This window comes from Artibeus jamaicensis, unplaced genomic scaffold (genome assembly GCF_021234435.1).
Source record: "Artibeus jamaicensis isolate MK-2021 breed Jamaican fruit bat unplaced genomic scaffold, CSHL_Jam_final contig_718, whole genome shotgun sequence".
Taxonomy (NCBI): Eukaryota; Metazoa; Chordata; class Mammalia; order Chiroptera; family Phyllostomidae; genus Artibeus; species Artibeus jamaicensis.
The window spans coordinates 5,123,227-5,142,282 of NW_026521936.1; the positions used below are offsets into that span (position 1 = coordinate 5,123,227).

General features: G+C 56.0%; 2 protein-coding genes across 7 annotated transcripts in view; one reads left to right on the plus strand and one right to left on the minus strand.

Moving 5' to 3' along the window:
• PAXIP1 (PAX interacting protein 1) overlaps positions 1 to 13,271 on the minus strand; it is a 33,834-nt gene extending 20,563 nt beyond the window's left edge. Inside the window, exons 1-5 of the mRNA XM_037131960.2 lie at positions 13,189 to 13,271; positions 9,943 to 10,077; positions 5,347 to 5,390; positions 3,356 to 3,419; positions 184 to 297 (exon numbers count right to left, since the gene is read on the minus strand). Of these exons, the coding sequence (XP_036987855.2) occupies positions 184 to 297; positions 3,356 to 3,419; positions 5,347 to 5,390; positions 9,943 to 10,077; positions 13,189 to 13,269 (438 nt within the window). The 5' untranslated portion in view covers positions 13,270 to 13,271. The remainder of the gene's footprint in view (positions 1 to 183; positions 298 to 3,355; positions 3,420 to 5,346; positions 5,391 to 9,942; positions 10,078 to 13,188) is intronic.
• Positions 12,611 to 17,317, plus strand: LOC128628373 (uncharacterized). 6 transcript variants are annotated; one of them, XM_053671909.1, is made up of 4 exons: positions 13,235 to 13,529; positions 14,524 to 14,643; positions 16,836 to 16,900; positions 17,005 to 17,317. In XM_053671909.1, the coding sequence occupies exons 1-4, from the start codon at positions 13,235 to 13,237 to the stop codon at positions 17,029 to 17,031; spliced, it is 507 nt and encodes a 168-aa protein (XP_053527884.1). In that variant the 3' UTR covers positions 17,032 to 17,317. The 6 variants fall into 6 exon arrangements, 4 of the variants coding, with proteins under 4 accessions (XP_053527884.1, XP_053527885.1, XP_053527882.1 ...); XM_053671910.1 differs by having other exon boundaries at positions 16,845 to 16,900; XR_008392761.1 differs by lacking the exon at positions 13,235 to 13,529 and adding exons at positions 13,716 to 13,840; positions 14,010 to 14,377 and having other exon boundaries at positions 16,836 to 17,317.
• The last annotated feature ends 1,739 nt before the right edge of the window (positions 17,318 to 19,056 follow it).

A 19,056-nucleotide genomic window follows, 5' to 3' on the forward strand; every position in this document is an offset into this window, starting at 1 on the left:
CAGAGTAGACTTCCCGTCGCCCCACACCCATCACGGCTCCCCGCCCGGGACAAGCGCGGTGAACTCACAGGACCCACGTTTACAAACGGGGTCTAGCGAGCAAGGCAAAAAGCGGCTCCCAGAGACGCGCATGCGCAGAGACGCAGCGCCCAGAGACTCGCGCACGCGCAGAGCGGCACTCACCCCCTTCGGCTCCGGGACCACCAGGTGCGTGCACTTCCTGTTGAGGCTCAGCTGGCAGGCACCCCCGTAGAAGGTCAGCAGGGCCCACAGGGAGTTTCTGTCCTCAGGGGACACCTGGCGAAACCGGAGACAGGCCCGCGTCACTCACGGCCGTCGGCACATCTGTGCGCCGTGAAACACACCGCGACCCGGACCCGTGCTGCTCTACCCACTTTCCTCCCCTATGGGAGGACATCAGCCTGAGCGCGCACGTGCGGAACACAGCCGAGGTTCCGGCTATTCGCTCACACTGACAGACAGCGTCAGTCCTATCACAGCTCCACGCACACCACTTCTCGTTTCGCCTGCTCACCAAATGAGTGAATCAAGAACACACCGCACCCACCCTCCCAAGACGGAATACTAGTCCTTCTGCAACAAAAACACGGGGGAAACACCAGGAAACCCAGCACGCAGGCCACCTCCCAACTGTGCCGCGTCGAAGCTCTGATGCAGGAGCGCTGTCAACATCACGCGTGAGAAGGTCCTTAATCACTGACGGACCCCAAACAAACGTTACCCACAAAGCAGCCAAACTTAAAAGGGAAGAGCACAGTGGTCTGTCAGCTCTGGGAAAAACACAAGTCTAGCAACACAAAAACAGAAACGGGACAAGCACCAAACCAGCGACCCTGACACTGCACTCATGGACTGGGTGCCCACCGCCCTCCCCACCGTGGGAGCAGGGGGCGGCAGCAGGTCACAGAGAAGGAAACGAACTCAGAAACTCACAGCCAACGCTGGGAAACTCTGGCTGCCAGCAGCCAGGCCTGGCCCCCGGCCCGACCCCGACCGCTTGCCCGAGGTTCTGCTCTGCTGCTCTGCTCTCAGGGCAGGTCCCACCCAAACTAACCCTGAAGAAGAACCTTTCAGAGTCTGGGAGACAAACATTTAAGAAAAATAAAAGTGTCAGTGTTCATTCTAAAACATCATTGAAGCAAGTCAACTTTATCTGGACAACTTATTATAAATTCAGGGTTATGATTAAAAATTCTAAAGTGTGATTCTGGCTGGTGTGGCTCAGTGGACTGAGTACTGACCTGCAAACCAAAGGGTTGCCAGTTCGATTCCCAGTCAGGGTTCATGCCTGGGTTGTGGGCCAGGTGTCCAGTTGGGGGCGTGCAAAAGGCAACCACACACTGAAGTTTCTCTCCCTCTCTTTCTCCCTCCCTTCCCCCATCTAAAAATAAATAGAATCTTTAAAAAAAAGGAATTCTGACACGTCTCAAGCTAGTTCCTTAAGCGTACTGATAAACAGCATCACTGTTTCCTTTTCATTGCCATTGCTCAGCTTGCCAGACACCTGACGTTCTGCTCTCAAGGGCTCTACAAACAGCAGGAGAGGTCCCTGCGCCTCCCACTCTGCTCTGTGAAGGCAGACGAGGACACGTCAACTTTCCAAAACCACCATTAGAAACCACCACCGCACACCTTTCTTCAACTGAGTCAAGGCCACACTTGGGAAAACTGGGTGGAATGACTGTTTGCATCAGAGGCGTCCCCCCGACCGTGCCCCTCTGCGTCTCCCAGAGCAGGACTTGGCTTCCGGGCAGCAGGGCCAACACACCCCCTCACAGCCCCACTGAAGCGAGGAGAGTGATCCGCAGGTGCCTAGGTCAGCGAGGCGCTGCCCCCACCAGACTGCGGGCGGTGACGGCCATCCTGACCCTCCCCGGCCTGGTCGAGGGCCTGGGTCACACAGGCGCAGCGCCTCAGTGTGGAAAGAACGTCCATGGGCGGGCAGGGAGGCAGGGAGACCGGGGCAGACACAGGACCTGCAGAAGTAAGTACGTAACCCGGGAAGGACAACTTCCAAGGCCCAGACCACCATCCACAGCTGCTGGGCCTCAGTGACCTCCCGCAGCCCCGCCAGCTCATTGAATGGATCCGAGCATGCACAGCTGACGACAAGACTGCTCTCTGTGCCTGAAGCATCAATAGTCACCCAGTGGTGACAGCACCGTGGGGACACCTCGTTTCCACCTTCTGCACTTTTCCGTACTTTCCAAAGTTTGTAACTGGGGCAAGTGCTTTTCTTTTCTTCCTTCAAAGCAGCCTTTCTAAACTCTACCCCCATCTGCAGGGCAGAGCCTGGGGGTCTCCTCTGTGCTCACGGCTGAAATCCACAGCCTAAATCCACAGCCTTGACCGTGGCGTCCCCGGCACTCTGGACCCGTCTGGCTGTGGTCAGCCCCTCTCCAAGTGGCACTCCCTCATGTGTGCTCGGACCCACATCCAGCCCCAGTGACCCTCACCCCGCACCGTGAGCCCAAGCCCAACCCACCTCGCTGGTTCCCACCCAAGGGACAGCCCAGCTGCCGCTGCTGTCCCTTAGCACCTGTGTGCCTGTCCCCCCACCCCACCCTGTCGCTGCAGCACAGGACTGGAGCCCCAGGGCTCCAGCTCAGCCTTGACCGTGAACCCCAATCCCACCTGGCAAAGACTCATGTCTTAGGGCAGGATTCCACCTTGAAGGGCCCCCCTAGTTCCCCACCTGCTCTCCCTTCTGCCTTTCCTCCAGTTCTGACGCCCCTGGGCAGCTCCCCGCAGCAGGTCCCGGGGCTGGGCAACCACCACTGTGCGTGCCCAGGCTCGATGCGACCCTCGGTCTGTCTCTTACAACCAGGAGTGTCCTCCAGCGCTCGGCTGGTAGTTCACCTTTAACACGCTTCTGCTTTGCATAATTACTTCCCCACAGCAGCTCTGCAACCTCTCCACCGCTGTGCCCGGCCGCCGTCACTGCTCGAGGCATGCTCATGTCTTGTGCCCCCTCTCTGCAGAACGGGGTGCGTTCACTCCCTGCTGTGCCTACGGGGGCGGAGCTCTCCCCCTGGGCCTGTGTCAGCCCTGCACTCAGTAAGGGAGTTCTCTGTACTTGTGACGGAATCCTCTTTGCCGTCTGGTAATTTCACCTTCACTGTGTTTCCGTTCCCAAGTCCCACATCTGCGACACTCTTACACCGGAGAGCCCGCCCTCACCCACCAAAGCCACGTACACACCTGAACAACAACATGTGGCACGGATCACCCGGAACAGGCAGCGTGGCACAGGGCTTCCCTGAAGCGGGCGTCCCAGCAGGCCTGGCCCCCGGCACACGCGGTCCCAAGGGACGGGAACCAGGAGCACACTTACCTGAGATAGACAGGCGGTGATCCCGAAGAAGACCTGGCTGGACTCCGGAGAAAACCCGTTCACGCTGAGGCGCCTCTGTTAAGGCTCCAACGCAGCAGGATCGGGGCGGTAACCTCTCCCAGCAGACTCCCCCACACCCCACCCCCACCCGCCGGGGGGAGTGACAGACCCAGGGGACTGAGAGCAGCACGAATGGGCAGAAGGTTGGGGCATAAGTGTCCTGCGTGGTGCACTCCCGACACACGGACACCCAGCCCCGGAGCCAGCTGCCAGGCCCACGTCCCGGTGGGGGGGGGGGGCGCTTCCACCGGGAGTGCGGAGACACCCCCTGCAAAGCCTGAGAGGCACCTGGGGCAGAGCTCTTCCCACAGTCGGCCTGACCACGCACTGAGCCCGGCCCGGGTGTGCAGTGCAGATGCCCACGCTGTCGGCCGTGTCCACGAGAAAATGAGGGGACAGTGTGTCCCCCAAGTCAGGTGAAGTGAGAAAGGAGGCTCAGAAAGGAGGCCCAGGCCTGCCGAGAAACCCCACGAAGGCCAAGCCTGCCTGACTGCCGGGAGCCCCGAACACCCCGATGTCACGCCTCCGCCCCACTTCCTGAGCTTCCCACCTTGGCCCAGGGAGACCTGAGGCATGTGGCCTGCCAGTCTCCGGGCTCCCTCTAGGACCCTCCGAGCCCCTGGGGGGTGGGCAGGGAGCATGCCAAGATGAGGCCTCCCGAAGGGGCTCCCATGGCGGGGGCGGCCACAGCAGCAGGACGAGCCTCCTATAGTCCCAGGTACCCTGTCCCAGTCCTTGTCACCTGCATCTGTGAAGAAAGCAGACCACGCAACAAAACCAGAGGCCCACTTCCTTTAACCCTTTACGCCATGGAAGGGACACCTATGGTTCCCGAGATGGCCTCCCACAAGTCCTCTCCACCACCCAAGAGCTGCTGGTAGAGGGAGGGACACCTGCCATCTGTCTGAGGCCCCTGCAAACGCTCTCGACACTAGGACACCAAACTCCCACATCACTGCAGGAAGGACGGGTGCGTCCGCAGACCCCCCGGCCCGCAGCAGAGCAGGGTGTGGACTCACAGAACCCTGCCCGCGCCTGACGTTTTCACATCACACCTGCTGGGGCCTCCCGTGCCCCTCGTGGGGGTCTCAAACCCAGTGCTGCCCGGAGGGGCTCTCTCGTGGAGGATGCCTCCCACTTTCCAGGTGAAGCAAGAGCCGGGAGAGCTGGGTGACAGGCCAGGGGCCTGCAGGGGCCTGCAGAGGCCTTGGGGCCCAAGTGTCCCTCAGGAAGGGCAGGAGGGACAGACATGAGGCCTTGCCCACCCTCTGCAGGCTATGCCCAGCCCACTGCATGCACTCAGCATGCACCAAACAGATGAACCTCTACCGGCAAAATGAGGGAGAGTAACCCATCCGGCCTCATGGCTCAGCTCAGTGGAGCATTGTCCCAGACATCAAAAAGCTATGGGTTTGATTCCCAGTCAGGGCGCACCGGAGGCAACTGACAGATGTGTGTGTGTGTGTGTGTGTGTGTGTGTGTGTGTCTCCCTCTCTCTCTGAAAACCAATAAACATCCTTGGGAGACAATAAAAAAATAAATAAAACCTCCCCCCTCCTGCTCTTCAAACACTTCGTCACCTGACTTGCAGACACACAGAACTTTGAACACACGCTACCTAACCAGATGCCGAAGGAGTGGTCGTTTCAGATAGGGCTCTGAGCCCCGAAGCAGCAGGACCTGAGGTCAGGCAGCCGTGTCCAGGGCGGGGGGCTGGAGGGCTGGGACTCATGCCCATGTGCCAGCCTGGAGCATGGCTGCTCCCCCTCTCCCACGGGTCAGGCCAGGGGTCGGCACACAACACGCAATGCGGGAGGACAGGCAGGACAAAGCATGCACATGGCACGGCGTGTTCCAAACCCACTCTTTGCCCAGGCGCCCCCCGCAAGCCCTCAGACCCCTGCCCCCTGATCCCCCGACAAAAAGGATACGGCAGGAGGGCTCCGCACTGCACAGACAGGGTCACCCAGGACGGCTGTGAAGAGAAAACAGAGGCTCAGGTCAGCGGGCGCTGCCCCCATCACCACGACGCCCACACTCTGCACGAGTGCTGCTCCTGCAAACAAAGGCTTGGCTGTGACGCCCCCTACGCACCCTGGGTGTCGGTGGAAGATGCACTGCTAATGCCCCAGGAGAAAGGCCCAAAATCGAGAGTAAAGATCTAACCCGGGCTGACATGCGAGTCACTGCGTTAAGCCTGCAGGCTGGTGGAGACACCGCCGTGCTCCTGACGGAGGGGCGGGTAGGACGGCTGCCACGCACACCGCGTGTAGTGTACCCCGGCCCCTCTGGGGTCCTGCTGCCCCTGGATTAGATCAGGGCTGAGCCTGTGAGCTTTCTTCAGTGAAGCCAAGCAGGTGCTCGGTTAGCAAACCATGAAAGGCAACTTCCTCTGAATTCTAAACCTCGGATTACCTGTAAAACCTTCGGTTAATCACTACCTTCTGATAACTTGTATTTCCCTATTTAATTTTGAAAATTACAGGAATCGTGCCGATAGCTCTGCTGCAGAGTATTACCCCGTAAAAGCCTTGTGACACCACCCTCACTGGCTCAGCTGGCTGAGACACCGGCTCCTCGCCAGCCCGCACCCTGCCACTGGGCGGCAGAGATGGCACAGGGCTGGGCGCCACGCTGAGGATGGATGCGTGGTCTTCGTGCTCAGGCAGCTGGAGCTCCACGCTGACAACCCTCACATCACCGGTCGCTGCCAGCAAAGCACCTTGGGAGAGGCCACCAGCCAGTAACAGCATGTAGGAAGGCCACGCCTCTGCGCCACAGAGGCAGCTCTGCGGGGCACGGTCACTGTGGACAGCCTGACAGCCGGTGTGCATGCAGTCGGCTGACCGGACGTAGGGCACCAGCCGAGGAGAAGCATTGTGCCCAGCTTGGCTCCACATTGTTGGCTTCGAGCCAATCTCCAGACCCAGGTGAAGCCGACTGGGACCTACGTGGTGACATGGCTGTGACCTTCCCGCCCTCAGTGTGCCTTTGCCCCATGAGCCACTCTGGCCTCAGCAGCAGCACCGCAGAAGCACCCCTGGAGCTCCCGGGTTGCATCATTGAGCACCAGGTGGCTTTTCAGGAGCCAGGGTCTCTAGAGTGCCCCACCCAGAGTGACCTGTGGGGTCTCAGTGCTGAGCACAGTCATGTCGCAGGGCTGGGGGGCAACGGTGGGCAATGGGAGTGGGGCGGCCGTGACAGGAATTGAGCTCCGCTGCGGAAGGGCCCCCGCGGCGCTCTGTGCAGTGCCTGCCCCAGAGCTGTTCCTGGGACCACGGGTGGGGTCGGCAGGGGACCCACTCACAGACCATGGGGCCAGCGGCCACCATGTCCTCCCACAAATAACAAAGCAGGAATGGAGAATGAGGAAACCAGCCATCAGGAGATATTTATCCCAAATGCAAGGAACAGCGTTAAATCAACCCACTGCAAATCAGCACAGTTAACATTCCCTGTGATGCCCCAGGGCTGCTGAAGAAAATATTTGATAAAGTTCCAGTGCCTAGAGAAGCAAGTACTTAAGTGTCTATAAAACTCATGTGCAGCAGGCAGGTCGCCCGTCACGGTGCATGAGAAGGCCTTCTCTTCAAAATGCATTTGCCAGACTTCCGCCAAGATGGAGGCATAGGTGGATGTGCTGTGCCTTCTCACACAACCAAGTTTAGAGACAACTAAATATTAGCAACAGAAAACACAGCCAGAACACGGAAAATTGAACTTTTCGGAAGTCCATTAACAACAAATTCTTCAGCCTGACCGGTAAGGAGCGAAACCAGCGGCCGGTGAGGCGGGGTTGCACAGGAAAACTCGGTCAGACGGACTCAGGAGCAGAATCCAGACGTGCAGAATCCAGGCGCAGGATTGGACCTAGTGAGCGACCGAGCTAGTGACCAGGCATGCGACCGCGGGGGAGACAGCGGGGAAGCGGGGCTGCATGTTGACTGTGGTCGTGCATTTGTGCGCGGGTGGACAGGCAAGGGAGTGGGCAGTTGGACCGGGCCCGGCGGGTCCCCCGCAGCTAGCGGCAGGAAGGGCGCCGCCATTTCCCTGCTCTGACCCCACCTCCACATACAGCGTCATAACCCAGCGACTCTGAGTGGCCCTGCCCAGGTGAACCACCTAAGGCGCTGATCCTCCGCACCCAGGTGTGAGAAGCGGCAGAGGGGGTCGCCATTTCCCTGCTCTGACCACGCCCCCACATACAGCGTCACAACCTAGCGACCTGGGAGTCCAAGGCGCCACTTCTCACACATAAAGGGCACGAACAGACCAAAAATGGCGCAAGAAGATCTCAAAGCCCCAGAGCCTTATAGATCTAAGCGATGAAGAAATAGCAAAACTCTCAGACGCACAGTTTAAAACACTGGTGATCAGGATCCTCACAGAACTGCTTGATTATAGCCACAAATTAGACAAATATATGAAGGCGAAACTAATTGAAATGAATGGAATTGCACAGGACACCAATAGCAATGAAAAGGAAACTGGGACTCAAATCAATGGAGTGGACCAGAAGAAAGCAAATAATGGCCAAACAGAAAAGAGTCAAGAAGCAAGAATTCAAAGAAATGAGGAGAGTCTTAGGAGCCTCCAGGACATCTTTAAACACTCCAACATCCGAATTATAGGGGTACCAGAAGAGGGAAAGGAACAGCCACCAGTGGAAAACTTATTTGCACAAATAATAAAGGAGAATTTCCCCAATCTGGCAAAGGAAATAGACTTCCAGGAAATACAGGAAGCTCAGAGAGTACCAAAGAAGTTGGACCCAAGAAGAAACACACCAAGGCACATCATAATTACATTAGCCAAGATTAAAATGAAGGAAAGAATTCTAGAAGCAGCAAGAGATAAGGGGACAGTCACCTACAAAGGAGTCCCCATCAGACTGTCAACTGATTTCTCAAAAGAGACCTTACAGGCAAGAAGGGGCTGGAAAGAAGTATTCCAAGTCATGAAATCCAAAGACCTACAACCAAGATTGCTCTATCCAGCAAAACTTTCATTTAGAATGGAAGGACAGATAAAGTGCTTCTCAGATAAGATCAAATTCAAGGAGTTCATCATCACCAAGCCCTTATTATATGAAATATTAAAGGGACTTATCTAAGAAAAAGAAGTTAAAAAAAAAAAAGAAAAAGAAGTTAAAGAAACGAACAGTGAAAGGACAGCAAACTCACAGTTATTAACAACCACACCTAAAACAAAAGCAAACTAAAAGAACAGCTAGATCAGGAGTGGAAACACAGAAATGAAGATCTCAAGGAGGGTTAGCAACAGGGGAGTGGGAGGAGGAGAAGGGGGGAAAAGGTACAGAAAATAAGTAGCATAGACAGTAGATAGAAAATAGATGGGGGGGGCAAGAATAGCATGGGAAATATAGAATCTAAAGGACTTGAGACACATGGTCATAAACTAAAGGGGGGGGTAATGGTGGGGATAGGGGGGTAGGGTGGAGGGGAATGAAAGGGGGAATAGAACAACTGTAACAGCATAATCAATAAAAAAATTTTAAAAAAAAACACAAAATGCATTTGCCAGGTTCAGCATCGTGCACACAGGGGAACCTGCTGGGCTCAGCCCAACCCCCCCAGGAGGCCCCGCCCCTCAAGGAGCATGGGCATCCTGGCCACACCCAGGAGTCCTGGGGTGCGTGGTGCTGCCCGTCCAGCCCCGCAGGCCAGGATGCTGACATCGGGGAACAAGATTGAGCTGGGGGCTCGTGTTCAAGCCCTAAAGCTGGTGGGGCCCCAGGTGGGGACAGAGCAAGAGGGGCCAGCAAAGTGGTGATGACTGCGAGGCCGGGCCCCAAGCCTCCCACGTGGCCTGCACGGAAGCCCGGTGCACCAAGACGCAACTTGTCTGCAACTCAGAGGAGACCGCTGTGTTCAGCCCAGAGCCAGAGCAGGAGCCGAGGCCACGAAAGCGCCCCACGTGGCAACCCCATTGGTGGGCTGTGAGGCCCAGGCTGCCTCTGTGGCGGTCACAGCCCCCTGGCTCTGCAGGTGAGGACCTGCTTCCAGCAGCCTCGATGTTGCTGTGCCTAAGCAGCTCCTCGCTGGCAGACACACTCAGTGCTTCCTTCCTCTTCCTCCTGCACACTCCAGTTCGAGCAGTTTGCATGTGCGCACACACACGTGTGTACACACACCACAAACCACGGGCCTTTCCTCACGTACAAGCCTCACTTCAGGGCCTCACACACACAACCCCCGCCACAGGGTTGGGCTCCAGGCCGTGGGGCTTGCAGCCCCTGCGCTGAGGGCCCACGTGAGGCCCCCTGGCCTGACCATTTCTGAAAGAGGGTGAGTGTGCAGATGGATAGGGGACTGGGGTGCTGGCCCTCCCAGAGACTGAGCCTGAAGTCTTGGAGGCCAGTCACTGTTGAGATGGGAAGGGCACCAGCCCCCTGTAGCTCCCTCCGCCCAGCGCCAGCCAACGCTGACAAGCTCCACCCTAATTTCCACACAGTGCTTTGCACACGCACAGCAGAACACAGAGAACTGACCAGACATGCTACCGACCTTCACGACAGGCAAGTCAAAGACCTCTCGGGCCTCCCCGACCTCCGGGTTGTCCCCGTCTTCTGAGATGATGTGCGAGGCCAGTGCATTGTAGGACACCTCCTTGGCTTTCCCGGCCTTCAGGAGCTGGATAACCTTTAAAATGACACAGGAATTAAAACAGAAAATACTGTGCCTCCGCCTCAGCTTACGCAAATCACTGAGAAGGATGAAAACTGTAACTGAAGACACACCACAGCCCCACACCCCTCCACTCCGAGTCACAGCCAGTGAGACTCTGGGGGACCATGAAAAGCAGCAACTCTCGGTGTGACGGCCAAGGGAGTGCAGAGCCCACCGAGAGCGTGGTGCCACACAGGGTCCCTGCACCGAGGACAGGGGCATGTGGGCACACAGTGCCCACCACCCCAGATAAGGCTTCTGGGGAGGCCACGGCCGGTCCATGCAGGCACCACAGGGCCTGCACTCCGCTGCCTGTCCCCGAGCCTGCATCCAAACTGCTTTTGTGACACGTCCTCTCACCACAGGTCCCAGACCCCATGGACAACAGTGCAGTCCCACTGGACGCACAAAGAGCCCCCAGGAACTAGAGGGGCTCTCTGGACAGGATACAGGCTACACCATGGAGAGGGCCGCAGCCATATGCGGGACGGGCGTGCCGGCGCACACCACACGGTCTTTCTCCTGTGTGCTGCGGCTTCCTCCTGAAACAAACCAGTGTCTCGGTGGAGACTGCAGGGCGTCGAGGGAGTGATGGTCGGGTTTTCCAGAAAGACGGCTGTCAGTGTCACGGGGGCACGGGCCGGGCACCCAGGAGGAAGAGCCACACTCAGCAGGTGAGGAGGCAGGTAAGGGGGGTGAGGGAACGTCCCCAGGTCGCCAGGACAGGAGAAAGACACATGTGAGAGAGCGAGCAGGACGGGCAAAGGCAGCCACTGTGAGGGGAGTGGGTGCCAGGAGGGTGACGCGTGGGTGGGGCAAGAAGGACATGCAGTTCAGGCCCACCAGGTTCCGAGTGCCAGCTCAGGATGGGTCTGGGCACCTGCTCAGGATGCACAGCAAGATGTTCTGCAATAGACGCCTGGAGACCAGGTGGAGACAGTGCAGCTCCCAGGGTGCACCCCCGACAGGGCACAGCACCCACATTCACCCACGCACGGGACACCCTCTAGGACCGGTCACCGACTACCAACACAACTGGAGCATACACCAACACACTTTCAGTCGTTGGAACCTCGGTGGTCCTGGGCTACACACCAGCTCCCTCTCCACTTCGCTGGGACCTCAGAGCACCCGGAGCCTAGGTCCCATGGAGGAAGGCCCTCCTCTCCCTGCCCCACGGCTGGGTCTGTGGGTCTGCAGATGTCATCCCCTCCCGCCAGCTGCCTGAGAATGACCAGGTCACACGCGCCTGCACGAGGGTGCAGCCCCTTGGCTTCCTTTCAACGCCCAAGCCCTGAAACACCAGGCAGCCGCCTGCGCATTCCCCCTGTCGACGCTTTCAGGGCATCTGCAGACTGAGGCCACCCGACCGCTAGCCTGGCCAGTGTGCAGGCTGCCCGCCGACCTCTGCCTCACAGATGCACCTCCGCTCCCTCCAGCCGGTGCAGCCCACCCTCACTGCCACCTTTCCTCTTCACCACGAAGGAAACCATCTTTCCCCTCCTCACCTCTGCTTGTCTCAGGACCCGCCAGAAAGGACACCCACCCTGAAGGATTTCAGAGGGGCCACCATGCACCCCAAGGCCTAGCACTGCACTGAGCTGTGTGAGCTGCTCCGTCTACCACAACTGTGAGACCTGTCTGTCCGTTATGCTGGGCCCCGTGCCATGCCTGACGTGCTCGGGACACTGGACACACCAGCTTTCCAGGTCTGTACACAGGAGACTCAGACAGTCGGATGCTGTGGCTCTAGACTTTTTAAGAAAAAAGGCTGTTGCAGATCCCAGTGGTTTGTGAGGGACATTTGTAAGCACTTTGACTTGATTTATACTTGAGCAGATGTGGTTGAGCATCAGCTTGTTCCAGGCTGCAAGTGGCACTGGGTTCAAGTCCCTTGCAAGAGCCCAGTCCTGAAGTGGAGTGGGGGGAGGAAGAAAAGGGGCTGAAGAATGGCAGAAAAAAGGGAGATTGTCAGCACTGGAAAAGCTAATGCTGTTTATATTTAAGTTTGAAGCTAAAACTCTCTTCACCTAAAGGTACAGTGGAAGGATGGGGGGGGGGGGTGTCAGACAGGAGTTCGGTGGGTTACTAAGGCACCCAGTGCCTCTGAGCCTCCACCCCCTTCCACAGCCAGTCACGTGCATTTCCCAGCCCTAGACCTCGGCTGGCTCCACGCCCTTCCTCCAGGCTTGGCACTCCCTGGGCAGGACACCCAGGCATAACTGCATAAACTTAAAGGGAACATCAATAGATTAACCCGGGAGCTTATTCAACCAAGGCTCCCGCCCACCGCAGCAGAGCAGGACTCTGGCTTGGAAAGAAACGGGCTGCGGAGAAAAAACGTAGAAAAGCCCCGGGACGCTTTCCCAGGAGCCGGCACCACTAAGTTTTGAATACTGAGAGCGAGGGTGCCATCCGGGCGTTCTCCGCACTTACTGTGCGACTCAGCCAAGTAGGAACACTGAGCCACTCAAGTTCGTGGGGGACGAACGGAGCGCTTCTCAGGTGCACACAGATGACAGCTGGGTGGCTGTCACACCAGGCCAGTTCGAGGAGCCCGCCCCTCCAGGAGCCCAGATACGGGTGAGGGTGGGCAGAGGGAAGGTGCGTCCGGGTCCCAACCTCGCCTCGGGAGACAGCGAAAAGTGCGTCTCCAAGGAGGCCGCGGAGTCGCGGTCCGGAGACTTACTACGGCCAAGAGACAGGACAGGTCGCCGGCTTCCCCAGGCGGAGGGCAGCGACACTAGGCCCAACAGAGGATTCCAGGGGGGCACCGAGCAAGAAGGACTCGGACGCTGACTTCCACCCACGTGCTCTCCCCTCCTCTCGGGTTTGGACAGAGCCTAGGGTCCCGCAGAACCTCTACATGTCCCCTCCCAGGGTCCCACAGACCGCAACCCAGGTACCCTCCCGAGGGTCCAAGGACCAAACCCTCTCTCCCCGGCCTGCTCCGCCGGGCGGTCGAGCCTCCACGCAGCCAGGCGGGCAAAGACCCGGCGGCGGAAACCCGAGTTTCTGCACCCGAGCGCGCGCCCGCGGCGGGAGCGGAGCCCGGCCGCGGACGCGGCGGCGGCGGCGCGGTACCTGCGGGTCGATGTCGCCCACCACGTAGTACTTGACCTCCCTGAACATGTCCTCGGGAACTTGGGGCGCCTGGTCCGCCATAGTCGCGGGGGCCGGAAAGCTCGGCGGCGGCTCCCGCCCCGGCCCGCGGGGCCCGGTCCCCAACGGCGCGGCGCCCGCCCGGTGCTGCGATTCGGGCCCACTCCCCCCCGCCCTCCGCGCCCCCGCCCGCGCCGAGCAGCCCAAGCGCGGGAGCCGCGCGCGCCCTGCGGGACGCACCATCCGCGGGCCGCCGGGGGGAGGGCCAAGGGGAGGGCGGACAGAAGACACCGCCCGGCGCCTCCACTGCGGCCCGCGGACCGGTGAGTACGACCTCCACGCGGACCGCACCGGGAAACAAGGTCGCGTGGCCGCCGTTTGCTCACGAGGGGGCCCCGGGGACTGGGGGAAACGCGCGTCCCCCACGTGCGGCCGCAGTGGGCCGGTCCCGGGAAGGTGGGAATGCCAGGCCCCTCCCGTCAGCACGCGCGGCCGCCCGGGCAGCGCAGGCGCGCGGCGAGGGGGGCGGGACGCCGGCGGGCGGCCGCGCGGGCGACCGAAGTGCGGCTCGGGGCAGCAAATCTAGAGCACAGAGGGGCGGAACGTCGCCGGTCGCTGCCGAACCGGACCCGAGGTAACGCCCGCGGCCGAGGAAGGCCCGGGCCCGGCTGAGGGCGGGGCGTGGGGGCGAGTCGGGGTCCGAGCGGGGCGCCCCTGTCCAGTTGGACGTCTCTCCCCCACCCCAAACCTCCTTCCTACCGGGACCCCAGCTGTGGGTGTGAGCCGCGCTCACCTCCTTGCAGAGGCTCTGACGACACAACACGGCTGCGACGTGCTCCCGTTCTGACGTCATTTTTCCCCGCATGGTCGTGATGTATTTCTTCTCGGATGTCACCTTGTCTGCATGGTTGTGACGTGTCCCCGCTCTGACGTCATCTTCGCATACAGTGTGGACGTTTTCCGGCTCCAATGACACCCAATCAGCTAGGGAAAGCACAAGCTGCCCAGTGCCACACCCCTGGCCTCTCCCGACCCCTCCTTGCGGGGTCCTGGGGCACTAAGGCGTGAGGACAAGGGCCCCATGCCCCTGCACACAACCCACCCACTGTCCTCCGGAGTCTGCTTTCAGGCTGAGGTGGCTGAGAGCTGGGCCCAGCACCTTCTTCCCCAGGTGTTGTCCTGCGTCTTTACTTAGTGTGACTGTCACTGGCTAAGCAGAAACTGTTTTAAGTCAGTGATGGTGAAGTTAGTTTGAAAAAAGAACTTTAAAAATCAGTGCAACGCTCTCCTGTGACATGAATTCATTGTCATTTTCAGTCTGCAGCGATCACGGAGAAGTTCCGAAGGTGAAAGCTGATGAGGACACCACCCAAGGACAAGCCCTGGCCCCTGGATCTGGCGATGCGGCTGCGACTGCCCTGGAGCTGGAGGAATGTAGTGAGTGACTCTGCGTGGGCAGAAGGCCAGCCAGCTGGGAACCTTCTCATTGCCCCCACGTGACTGCTCTGATGTTGTCTATTCTTCATCTTCTGCTTTTCTCTTTTCTTTTTTTAAATATATTTTATTGATTATGCCATTACAGTTGTTCTATTCCCCCCCTCATTCCCCTCCACCCTGAACACCCCCTCCCCCACCATTCCCCCCCCTTTAGTTTATTACCACAGTGTCTCAAGTTCTTTAGATTCTATAGTTCCCATACTATTCTTGCCCTCCCCCCTATCTATTTTCTACCTACCATCTATGCTACTTATTTTCTGTACCTTCTCCCCCTTCTCCTTCTCCCACTCCCCTGTTGCTAACCCTCCATGTGATCTTCATTTCTATGGTTCTGCTCCTGATCTGGCTATCCTCTTAGTTTGCTTTTGTTTTAGGTGTGGTTGTTAATAACTGTGAGTTTGCTGTCCTTTCACTGTTCATCTTTTTTATTTTCTTTTTCTTAGGTAAGTCCCTTTAACATTTCATATAATAAGGGCTTGGTGATGATGAACTTCTTGAATTTGATCTTATCTGAGAAGCACTTTATCTTGTCTTCCATTCTAAATGAAAGCTTTGCTGGATAGAGCAATCTTGGTTGTAGGTCTTTAGATTTCATGACTTGGAATACTTCTTTCCAGCCTCTTCTTGCCTGTAAGGTCTCTTTTGAGAAATCAGTTGACAGTCTGATGGGAACTCCTTTGTAGGTGACTGTCCCCTTATCTCTTGCTGCTTCTAGGATTCTCTCCTTCATTTTAATCTTGGCTAATGTAATGATGATGTGCCTTGGTGTGTTCCTTTTTGGGTCCAACTTCTTTGGGACTCTGAGCTTCCTGGATTTCCTGGAAGTCTATTTCCTTTGCCAGATTGGGGAAGTTCTCCTTTATTATTTGTTCAAATAAATTTTCCACTTGTGGCTGTTCCTCTTCCCCTTCTGGTACCCCTATAATTCTGATGTTGGTATGTTTAAAGATGTCCTGGAAGTTCCTAAGCCTCTCCTCATTTTTTGAATTCTTGTTTCTACATTCTTTTCTGTTTGGTCATTTTTTTCCTCTTTCTGGTCCACTCCTTTGATTTGAGTCCCAGTTTCCTTTCCATTACTATTGGTTTCCTGTGCATTTCCATTAATTTCAATTAGTTTAGCCTTCATATGTGCCTCTAATTTGTGACTAAAATCAACCAGTTCTGTGAGTATCCTGATCACCAGTGTTTTGAACTGTGCATCTGAAAGTTTGGCTATTTCTTCATCGCTTAGATTTCTGGGCTCTGAGTTGTTCTTGAGCCATGTTTTGATCTGTTTGTGCCTGTTAGGTATGAGGAGCGGAGCCTTAGTTGTTCACCAGGGCAGGGCCACCCAGGTCGCTGATTTGTGACGCTGTATGTGGGGGCGGGGTCAGAGAGGGGCAATGGCAGTCCCCTCTGCCACATCCTGCCACTGGGGCCTGCACAGTCTGTCTCACCACTCCCTCCTTCACCTGTTTATCTGCGCACAAATGTGTGACCGTGGTCAGCCCTCAGTGAGTCCACCACCTTGAGCCCTCAGTGGGTCTGCCCCTTCTCCACACCTGGGATCCACCCGCGGCTGCTGGTGCACCTGGGTCACACACCCGGGTCAGTCCGGTGGATCTTTCCTGCCCGACCCCACTCTGCTGCTGGCTCTGCCCCTCTTACTGGTTTGGCTGAAGAATTCGTTGTTGTCAGACTTCCATGAATTTCAATTTTCTGTGGTTTTGGCTGCGTTTTTATTGCTAAAACTTTGTTGTGTTTTTTTTTAATGTTTTGTCTTTATTTTTTAATTTTAGTTAATTTTTTTGTCTATTTTTTTTAATTTTTATTTATTTACCTTTAGAGGGGAAGGAGAAGGGGAGAGAAACATCAATGTATGGTTGCCTTTAGTGCATCCCCTGCTGGGAATTTGCCTGCAGGGAACTGGCCTGCAACCCAGGCATGTGCCCTGAGTGGGAATTGAATCGCGATCCTGTGGTTCGCAGGCCTGTGCTCAATCCACTGAGCTACACCAGCCAGGGCAAAACTTTGTTGTTTTTAAACTTGGTTGTGGGAGGAGGCACAGTGCTTCCACCTACGCCTCCATCTTGGCGGAAGTCTCTTGCTTTTCTCTTTTCTTAGTGCTCATCGGAGGACTTTTTTTCCCCCAGTGCTTTTAGGGAGAGAAAAGCATTGCCTGTATGCGTGTGGACCTGGGGACGAACACACAACCCAGGTACGTGCCAGGACCAGGAATCGAACCTGCAACACTTCAGTGTATGGGATGACGCCCGAAGCACGGAGCCACCGTTGCCAACGCTGCTTTTGTCTTCCCAACAGTCTGGAATATGCAGCAGCCTTACTTGAAAGCTAAGGCATTTCTTGTACAGATAACAGAAGCACTGAATGCTGGCCTGAAGAAGAATGAACCATCTTTCCTTTGAACATTCAAGAATGTTCAGGGCCCAGCAGCAGTAAGGCCTGCCTGAGTGTGGTCAGTGGGCTAATAAAATGGGTGTAATAATTCAGAGTTTTAATGTGAACATTTTGCCTAAAGCATCATATGGCGTGCTGGAGTGTGATGTTACAGAATAACATGCCTGTGATTTTACAATAAAGGCTTTTGTAATAAAAGGGCATTATTTGTGCTGGACCCCTGTATTTGGGATTGACCATTAATAAAGTTTCACATTCAGTGTTAAGGAAATGATAGCATAATTAATTAGTTCTACATACAGAACCAAAATCATGCCCTTTAGATGACCCGTGTGAAGAAGTTTGCTTTGCTCCTTCTTGGTTAAACGAGAACACACTATATAACTGTACATGGAAAGATTTAAAGCATACTTCAAATGGTGATTTTATATTGTAAGTTAAAAAAGAACTCGTGATTTTCTGCAGGACAAGTTGACCCTGTGGTGACTTCAGATAATTCAATAAAGCAGATTCTGAACTAAGAAATCTCCATAAAATCCCGTCAGCCCCTCGGAGTTCATGGAGCTGGGCAGGATCAGTGGGGAGCGTGGTGGGCCCCGAGCCTCCAGCAGCAGGAAGGCCGCAGGGAGACGCCCACTGAGCACTCACTCTGCAGTGTATCCAACACAGCAGTTCTGCCAGCGACAAAAAAATAAGCATCTTAGGTAAAATTGAATTTCATGGGGAGAGCACATGTTCCGAGAAAGCCTGGGAAACAGACATCACGACATCGTGAGGGATGACTGTTCACCAGAAGACTTCAAGGGGGCGGTTCAGTTTTTAAACATCAGCACCAAAACTCATAAACATGATAGTCAGCAAAGGTCCGTCTCTATCACCTGTCCGTTCACAAACTCATAGGAAAAACTGCCATGTTGAGATTGCTGTATGCCCTCCATGAGTAAGCAGATGGTTGTCGATGGCTTTGGGGGCACTTAGGAGATGACCCACTTTAGGGCAACAACTGTGGGCTCGGCTCACTAGCTGGGAGCTCCGAGTTTCTCCGTCTCAGGTGTGCGCTGCCCAAACGGGGCACATGAGCGTTCCTGTTCTCACACTCCTCCCAGCCCAGGGCAAAGCAGGGTCATTTCGCTCAAAATCAACATCCAGATGACAAACAGCCTGTTTGATGCTAATTTGATAAATAGGGTGATACATTTCTTATTTTCCATTTTGTGAAATTAGGTACTTGGAGGCTAGAAAAAAAGTGAAATTAGAAAAAGCAGAAACATAGCTGGGAATATTTTACCCAAACTGGACGTACTGGCGGGAACATAGGCAAGTACTTCCACATGGACATTTTAAGAAACACATCTTATATCACATAGAACAGCTTCAGCCTCATTCTTACATTCTGTTGTGTTCAGCTCATCACACACCCGGGAAGTCAGACATCATCGGTGTTTAGAAAGCCTTTGTTTCCTCTAGTTTAGCTTCTGGACTGTGTCATCAAACCTTTGAATAGAAGGGAAGACCTGAGTCAGAGGCGTGAACGGCCCGAGTGGAGTGTCATCCCAGGAGAACCTGGGGGTTCAGAGAGCCCAGTTCGTGGGAGAGAGTCCCCTGCCCCCCAGGGCACAGTCTCCACCAATTGTCATCTGCTCATTCGAAGCAGAAAAACAAAAACCAGCCAAAAAGGTAACCGACCTGGAATCCTTGCCCCAGAAGGAGTACCATTGAAATCCTTGCAGACGCTGCCCTATGCAAACATGTTTTTCCTTTAAAAATACGACACCACACATTCCTATGTTGCTGCTTAGATAACAAAACGAGGAGGCCCTTCCATGCCAGTGAATAGCAATGGGTCTGCGCCGTTTAATGGCGGTGTAATGCTCCACCTTGAACAGACCTTAGCTCACTCAGTCCTGTGCCATCGCTCCCAGTAAACAGTGACAGCGCTGCAGTAAAGGGGCAAGC